This window comes from Centruroides sculpturatus, unplaced genomic scaffold, assembly GCF_000671375.1.
Source record: "Centruroides sculpturatus isolate CEXI.00-Female unplaced genomic scaffold, Cexi_2.0 scaffold811, whole genome shotgun sequence".
NCBI lineage: Eukaryota > Metazoa > Arthropoda > Arachnida > Scorpiones > Buthidae > Centruroides > Centruroides sculpturatus.
Window position 1 is genome coordinate 226,587 of NW_019385134.1, and position 9,512 is coordinate 236,098.

The following is a 9,512-nucleotide window of genomic DNA, read 5'->3' on the forward strand; positions in this document are numbered from 1 at the left end:
CTTTAATAATCAGGTTTATGAAGAAAAACTTCATACTTGCAGACTTTATACTCGTTTGTATCTTTGCCCAATTTGCACAATCTGGCGTTACGCATTTATTGAAGCTACTGGGCATGGTTAAAAATTAAGACAGCGTAAGCATAATTATTCTATATATTACAAGTTCTGACAAGTAAAGATTTTTCAGAGTCCTGCCACAAATAAGCTACGTATTGATTATCGACCATTCTGACATGCCATAACGAGCAAAAATAAAAAAAAAAAAAAACTAATAGGTAGGTTTAAAATTAATAAATACAAATGTATTCTGACAGTGAATGAGATAATTATGCTTTCTATTTGCAAAATTTCTTAACCTTAACACAAAATAAGAAAAAAAGTGAATTTTTAAGAAATTTTTAAGAAAGGGATAAGAAAAATTTCCCGAGATATTTCCCGGGTTAAAAAAACAACCGGGATCCCGGGATCCCGGAATCCCGTTTGAGAAACACTAGTATCTATTGATGTTAGTATTGATATTATGTGTACGTGTGTGCGTGAGGGGCACGATTTTGTCCACCCCATTTGATATAGTATTAATTCAATCGCAGTTCAATCCAAAAAATCCAGCAACGAGTTGCTTAACTTTAACGGCAGCATTTAGTGGCGCCATCTGTTATCATATTTTATTTTAAAATTTTTTATAGTTTTAACTATTATAAAATGACAAAAAGCTTAATTTTGAGGGTAGGGATGGGCTTAATAAAAAAATTTTAAATGCTAATAACAAGTAAAATCATCATTAAGTCTGACTCTACTGGAGATAAACACGATCCCTTTATCTCCCCTCCCCTCGACCTCTAATCACCAAAATTTAATCCCATCAACCCCCCTACAATATACAAATCTCCCTGCAAAATTTCAGAAATTTTAAACAAAAAGCACAGGAGTTATTAAGCTTCAAATTGCTATGGATAAATTGTGCAATTATCAGATAAAAATTAGCCGTAGCGTGTATGTATACGTATTGTAACATGTCAAAAGTAAAGAAACAAATTAACGTTGCATAGAATTAAGTTTTGCTGTAATTAAACCTATCGCAAAAATTTGAACGATCGACATAAAATACGTAATGAATATTATATATCAAATAAAATATTATTCATTTAATATTAAATAATAAATAATAGTTATGATAAAATATCTCATGATAAAAATAATCGAATATTTAACTATTATAAAGACATTTTTTATGCTTTTTCAGGTAAAACGGCTAGAAAATGGGCCGTTACACGGGTAAACAATGCAGGCTGATAAGTATGACTTTTCTCACTGGAAGTTATTTCGTCGTAGAACTGGTGGTAGGCTATGCAACAAATTCTATGGCTTTAGTGGCCGATTCATTTCATATGCTTTCAGATCTTATTGCCTTGATAGTAGCTTTCATCTCTGTGAAGGCAAGTATATTTCAATTTATAATTAAAAATTAATTTTACAAAATTAGTATATTTACGAAATATGACGTTAAAATTTATGGCTTAAGGGGTTAATTAGAAAAATATTACAGCTTTTTGACCTTTTCACAATAAAATCAATGTTTTCCTGTTGAAATATACAGACAACACATTTTAAAATAACATGTTAATTAAGAACAAATTAAGAGAACAATTTTATTTAAATAAAATATCTCAGAAATTAAATTAAGTTGACGATAATTTTCGAATATGCCTGTTATGTAATCTCAATTCATAATCTTTACATAATAAGAATACAGACGTTGACAGGTTAAAGACTTCCAACACTTCTCACAATTAAGGGAATATAGAGCAAGAGTGTGAACTGAATTTTTTGTCTTGTTTTACATGTTATTAAGCAACATTAAACGTATCACTTGATTAAGCCGAAGGTGGACATCTGCTGAGCGCGATTTTACTATCGCCGAGATTAAGGTTTGTTCGTTATTTGAAGTGTTTTTTCTATGTCCTAATCGATCATTCCAGTATTTTCCTATGTTTAGAATTCTGGATTCTGAATTAAATATGTATTTAAATAAAACAATTGTTTAAGCATGTCGTTCTTTCGATTGTTACTAATACCACTCGTTTTCCGCTGCAAACACGATGCCATTTACTTATCCAGTAAAACATAAAAAAGTACCCTGTGGGGCAAGTGTTGGGATTCGTATTTTTGCCTCACAAATTACTGTTTAGTAATATTAATAAAGAAGAATTGGTTTAACTAGCTTCGTTAATTGAACCTAACTATCTCATTTATTTAAGATCAGCAAATTCAATTTAAATAAATGGAAATATGACTTACAAAGAAATATGGAAATTTATTTATATTTGGCTCATTTGCTTATTTGTAATTAATTACAGGATTCTAACTACATTCCAACATCTCTTTGGAAATTTAAGCAAATTTTTAACCAAGAGCAACTCTCAATACTGCACACAATGGACATTTGTAGCATAAAGGTGATGAAGACCCAGGCTACTCATAGGTATTGCCTGGGTGTGAAATAAGGGAAAAAAAGGGGGAGAGGGGTCAAGAAGGAAGGAGGGAGAAGATGAAATGAAAGAAAGATAGGATAGGTGGTGAAAAGGGGAGACTCGTGAGCTTCTGCATCGTATTTATTATTTACAATAATACATATACAATATACAATCAAAATAAGATATTAAATAACATTCAATATGATTATAATAAAGACGCTAGTAACAGAATTAATCGCGTGAGGATAATACGAGTATTAAATTAAGAACAGTTTTAATTAACCAAGTATTGTGAACCAGGTATTATACTGAGATAGATATGTTATGAACAGAACCATTAATATAATTGCAACTAATTCCGATTATGTTGTAGTACATGCTTCTGTGCTCACTTGCAGGATTCATATTAGAAACTTACATTATATACATGTAAGATCATAAATACAATACAATTACATAAAATAAGTGTTACAATCAATAAATTGTTGTAATACAGAGATTAAGTTACCTAAAACATTAATGAAATTAAACGTGCCGGGTAATTTACTGATATTGACAGTCCCATGAGATGTTTACAATAATACATATACAATCAGAATAAGTTAATAAATAGCATTCAAGTGAATATAATTATAATAACAACGCTAGTAACAAAATTAATCGCGTGAGGATAATGCAAAATTCAATTAAATTAAGAGCAGTTTTAAAAACCCGTTACAGTAATGTATTTGGAAACAAAGTTAAATAAGTGTTACATTCAATACAGTGTTGAATAATGGCCAAGCTAGTTAAGAAAGGAGGGCTCTAGAGCACCAGTGTCCATAATTAATTTTCCGAGAGCTGTAAAAATGTCCTTATCTTTCACCAGGGTTCTTAAAGCGCAGGGCCAGTTGAAAGCTTTTCTTTAATGTTGTACCTTCCAGATTAATACGGAGATTGTTATATTTCGGGCAGTGGAAAATCAGGTGAGTGGCATTCTGTATTGTGTTGTCATCACAGCCACAAAAGGGATTTTCCCGATGTCCAAATCTGTGTAAGTATTGTTGAAAATTTCCGTGATCCGTCAGTAGTTGAGTAATGTAGAAATTGGTGTGGAATGTCTTGTTATGTAGTCTAGAAGAAATATCTGGGAAGTATTGATAAGTCATTCTTCCAGTGTCCCCATCTTCCCACTCGCGTTGCCATAGTTGAATCGCTGTATTGTGAATAACTAAGATAAACGACTTCCAACCACTTAACACTGCGTTGAATAATAACAATCCACGAAAACCTTTATTTTTACGAGTGTTATGTCACTATTAAATTCCACAAATGAATAACTGTTTTAGTGACACTGTCGGAGACAACCCAATAACGGGGGGTGGCAAAGGAGGCCGCGGATTGCTTTGTGAGGGAGTCTGCCAACATGTTTCCCTCGACACCGGAATGATCCCTGACCCAGGTGAAGTCTAAACTGTTATGAGATTTATTTATCTCTTCCCGAATGTGATGAGAAAGAAGGCCCCTGTTGTTTATCAATTTTCTGGTGGCAACTTGGCTATCCGAACAAATCCTTATACGACGATTCTTAATCTTGGACTTATTAATGTAAGTAAGGGCTTGATTTATGGCGAACTGCTCTGCTTGAGTGATAGTGCATATTCCAGCAAGCCGAAAACTTGCCTGATAAGAAAAGTTACTCCTACTGTGATCTTTAACAACAAAAGCTGATCCCACCTTATTATGACTCTTCGAACCGTCAGCGAAGATCTGTATGTGTGGATTGGGATTGTTGTATAGATTTAAAATAGAAATGTCTCCAGCTTTGCTAGGATGAGATTCGGGGATCTCCATTTTCACATTTAGAATGGACATAAACTGAAATAAAAGATGTTCACTCATGTTTGGAAGAAGACCAATCTCGTGTATTTGTATAAATCGCTGTCCTTATTATCAATAGTTCTACAGTTGAGTATGTGCCATTTCCACATTTCTTCTTTTGCCCTAATGTGAAGGGGAAGAACACCTGTGAGGCCCTGTAAGGCTGCAGTCGGCGCAGTCCTATACGCCCCTACTCATCCTTAGAAGAGAGAGCCTTTATGCTTTATTAAGTTTCTTTCTAGTTCGTGCATTGTCTACAGCCTCTGCCCAAAATGGTGCACCGTATAAAATGATTGTTTCAATACAGGCCTTATATATAATTTTAATTACTTTTTCATTCAGCCCCCGTTTTTGTTGCAAATACATTGTAGTGGCACACAATGGACAAAATGTTTTATGGCACAATGGACATTCTGTCACAGCTTACCAGCTGACAGAAAAAGAATAAACCGAAGCATCCATTCAATCATGAGCTAAAAGAGAGCGCGCTTATTATTTCCTTAAAAATGCAGATAAATTTAGTGGACTATCTTTATTTCTTCGCCAATCTGAAGCTACAAATGTTGCTCGAGCAATGGATTTCAATCGCCCTCAAGTTGCAAAATTTTACAATATGCTGCAAGAACTATACGATAACATAAAATTTGGTCCCACAAAAATATTTAACATGGATGAAACTAGAATGAGCACAATTTCCAGCAAATTACCAAAAATAATCTCTGAAAAAGGCAGAAATTGTGTTAACAAAGTCATATCGATAACGTAAACGATACGAAGAACATCTATCAGAAGAATGGATAAAGTGTAAAGAATGGTGCGCATGTAGAATCTACTGGCCATGAAGAATCAGGAAAATTTATTGTGATCTTTGTTAACATGCGTACTCACTGTTTATCTTTCTTATGCACACTTTGCTCCACTATTGAGGAAAGAGTATGCATAAGAAAGATAAATACTATTTTTGTGTGTCTTTATATTAATTAGAAAACTAAAACACCCATAAAAGTTAAACGTGTATAGTATCATTTTGTATAATTAGAGTTCAAAAATACTGATAATTTGAGTGTATTAATGCAGAATCTAAACTCCGCGTCTCTTGCTCCACATTGCCTTACAAATTTCATAGTGTAAGATCGGAAGAACTCGGATGATATACCGAATGTTGGATTTGAATTTGGCAGGATAACAAAAATGTTGGTCGCAGACATTCAAAATGATATTAAAATATCTTTGTATCATATTTTGTGTAGTGATAGCACATTGTGCAGTGATAGTCTCTCCTCCTTAAAGATTATGGATTCCAGGCAATTTAATATTTGCCTGAAATCCATAATCTGTAATCATCTTATTGATTTTATTAATTATGAAAATAATAAGAATGCAATGATATCATCATTTGCCATAAGTGTACTGTACACTTCTTGGACAATTTAAAAGAATGGCTCAATAAGTAATGAAGTACTGTGACTAGTTCATTATCTCTGGAGTATGAGGAGGATGTTTCTAAATCACTAAAGTTTTAGATGCCTTTATGTTTATCTCGAAGTTTTTAAAAATTAATAAAATTGTCTTCATATAAATTACTTTATTTTTAAAATGATATTCACTTTACAGATGGCTCCAAGAAGATGGACAAAAAATACGTTTGGATGGGCTCGGGCCGAAATATTGGGTGCTTTAGTCAATGCAGTATTCCTTCTTGCTTTGTGCTTCTCTATTTTTGTGGAAGCGCTAAAAAGGTTTGCCGATCCCGAGCTAATATCTGAACCTGTTCTCATTCTTTACGTCGGTTCCTTTGGTCTTCTGGTCAACTTGGTTGGATTATTGTTATTTCGCGGTAATATTCTTATTTACTATTTTTAATATTAAATGGTCTGATTAGAATTTACAGTGATTTTTCGATTTGCACAAACTATTAATTCTAGAAAATCTTTGCTTAAATTGATGAAATTCGCATAGGTGAAGTAACACGAGGTATATTTTGTTGAAACAAATTTTTACTTTCATGACACTGTCGGAGACAACCCAATAACGGGGGGTGGCAAAGGAGGCCGCGGATTGCTTTGTGAGGGAGTCTGCCAACATGTTTCCCTCGACACCGGAATGATCCCTGACCCAGGTGAAGTCTAAACTGTTATGAGATTTATTTATCTCTTCCCGAATGTGATGAGAAAGAAGGCCCCTGTTGTTTATCAATTTTCTGGTGGCAACTTGGCTATCCGAACAAATCCTTATACGACGATTCTTAATCTTGGACTTATTAATGTAAGTAAGGGCTTGATTTATGGCGAACTGCTCTGCTTGAGTGATAGTGCATATTCCAGCAAGCCGAAAACTTGCCTGATAAGAAAAGTTACTCCTACTATGATCTTTAACAACAAAAGCTGATCCCACCTTATTATGACTCTTCGAACCGTCAGCGAAGATCTGTATGTGTGGATTGGGATTGTCGTATAGATTTAAAATAGAAATGTCTCCAGCTTTGCTAGGATGAGATTCGGGGATCTCCATTTTCACATTTAGAATGGACATAAACTGAAATAAAAGATGTTCACTCATGTTTGGAAGAAGACCAATCTCGTGTATTTGTATAAATCGCTGTCCTTATTATCAATAGTTCTACAGTTGAGTATGTGCCATTTCCACATTTCTTCTTTTGCCCTAATGTGAAGGGGAAGAACACCTGTGAGGCCCTGTAAGGCTGCAGTCGGCGCAGTCCTATACGCCCCTACTCATCCTTAGAAGAGAGAGCCTTTATGCTTTATTAAGTTTCTTTCTAGTTCGTGCATTGTCTACAGCCTCTGCCCAAAATGGTGCACCGTATAAAATGATTGTTTCAATACAGGCCTTATATATAATTTTAATTACTTTTTCATTCAGCCCCCGTTTTTGTTGCAAATACATTGTAGTGGCACACAATGGACAAAATGTTTTATGACACAATGGACATTCTGTCACAGCTTACCAGCTGACAGAAAAAGAATAAACCGAAGCATCCATTCAATCATGAGCTAAAAGAGAGCGCGCTTATTATTTCCTTAAAAATGCAGATAAATTTAGTGGACTATCTTTATTTCTTCGCCAATCTGAAGCTACAAATGTTGCTCGAGCAATGGATTTCAATCGCCCTCAAGTTGCAAAATTTTACAATATGCTGCAAGAACTATACGATAACATAAAATTTGGTCCCACAAAAATATTTAACATGGATGAAACTAGAATGAGCACAATTTCCAGCAAATTACCAAAAATAATCTCTGAAAAAGGCAGAAATTGTGTTAACAAAGTCATATCGATAACGTAAACGATACGAAGAACATCTATCAGAAGAATGGATAAAGTGTAAAGAATGGTGCGCATGTAGAATCTACTGGCCATGAAGAATCAGGAAAATTTATTGTGATCTTTGTTAATATAAAAATGTAAGCTATATTGGCACAATTACATGCGTACTCACTGTTTATCTTTCTTATGCACACTTTGCTCCACTATTGAGGAAAGAGTATGCATAAGAAAGATAAATACTATTTTTGTGTGTCTTTATATTAATTAGAAAACTAAAACACCCATAAAAGTTAAACGTGTATAGTATCATTTTGTATAATTAGAGTTCAAAAATACTGATAATTTGAGTGTATTAATGCAGAATCTAAACTCCGCGTCTCTTGCTCCACATTGCCTTACAAATTTCATAGTGTAAGATCGGAAGAACTCGGATGATATACCGAATGTTGGATTTGAATTTGGCAGGATAACAAAAATGTTGGTCGCAGACATTCAAAATGATATTAAAATATCTTTGTATCATATTTTGTGTAGTGATAGCACATTGTGCAGTGATAGTCTCTCCTCCTTAAAGATTATGGATTCCAGGCAATTTAATATTTGCCTGAAATCCATAATCTGTAATCATCTTATTGATTTTATTAATTATGAAAATAATAAGAATGCAATGATATTATCATTTGCCATAAGTGTACTGTACACTTCTTGGACAATTTAAAAGAATGGCTCAATAAGTAATGAAGTACTGTGACTAGTTCATTATCTCTGGAGTATGAGGAGGATGTTTCTAAATCACTAAAGTTTTAGATGCCTTTATGTTTATCTCGAAGTTTTTAAAAATTAATAAAATTGTCTTCATATAAATTACTTTATTTTTAAAATGATATTCACTTTACAGATGGCTCCAAGAAGATGGACAAAAAATACGTTTGGATGGGCTCGGGCCGAAATATTGGGTGCTTTAGTCAATGCAGTATTCCTTCTTGCTTTGTGCTTCTCTATTTTTGTGGAAGCGCTAAAAAGGTTTGCCGATCCCGAGCTAATATCTGAACCTGTTCTCATTCTTTACGTCGGTTCCTTTGGTCTTCTGGTCAACTTGGTTGGATTATTGTTATTTCGCGGTAATATTCTTATTTACTATTTTTAATATTAAATGGTCTGATTAGAATTTACAGTGATTTTTCGATTTGCACAAACTATTAATTCTAGAAAATCTTTGCTTAAATTGATGAAATTCGCATAGGTGAAGTAACACGAGGTATATTTTGTTGAAACAAATTTTTACTTTCATTTAATTATAAAACACTTTTAAACTTTAAAAATTTTTATCTTTTAAAAAATATCTTGAGATATATTAAAATAAAAAATAGATATAAAAATTTTAGATTATGATTTTGTTTCATTTACAAAAAAAAATAACTTATTCAAACAACATTCACAAAAAAAAAAAAAAAAAAAACATTAATCTCAAAAACTCAAAAATCACTAACAAGTAAGTAGTGAAAGACGCTGTTGCTATTCATATTAAAAATTTATTTAATATTTAATGCTTGCTGTTTGATTATCTTTTTTTTTTTAAAAAAAAAACATTAACTTATAAAATGTATTTGACTAAACAAACTTCTTTGAACTGATGCAATTCTATTAGCATCTAGAGATATTACTTCAGTGGAGATTATAACTAATAAAACATTGCAAACATTTTTAAAATATTAATATATTCTGTAGTGAATAAATTGGAAGATATTTCTTTTCCTTTTTCATATTTATCATCGTTGAATTGTCTTTAATGGTTGAATGGTTGAAAAATTTAATAATTTTAATATTAAAATTATTCAAATTTTAGTATCGCTGTAGTTTTTCAACGTTTTACATTGTAAGCACATTCTGGCT

General features: G+C 32.8%; 1 protein-coding gene across 8 annotated transcripts in view; it reads left to right on the forward strand.

Moving 5' to 3' along the window:
• Nucleotides 1–9,512, forward strand: part of LOC111635242 (zinc transporter 1-like) — a 62,992-nt gene that overhangs the window by 27,383 nt on the left and 26,097 nt on the right. For 6 of the 8 annotated variants that reach the window (XM_023380144.1, XM_023380148.1, XM_023380145.1 and 3 more), the window contains exons 2-3: nt 1,244–1,436; nt 5,949–6,171. In XM_023380144.1, the coding sequence (XP_023235912.1) occupies nt 1,260–1,436; nt 5,949–6,171 (400 nt within the window). In that variant the 5' untranslated portion in view covers nt 1,244–1,259. Of the gene's footprint in view, nt 1–1,243; nt 1,437–5,948; nt 6,172–7,714; nt 7,757–8,512; nt 8,741–9,512 lie in introns of those variants that run through there. The other 2 variants (XM_023380150.1, XM_023380149.1) reach the window with 2 other exon arrangements.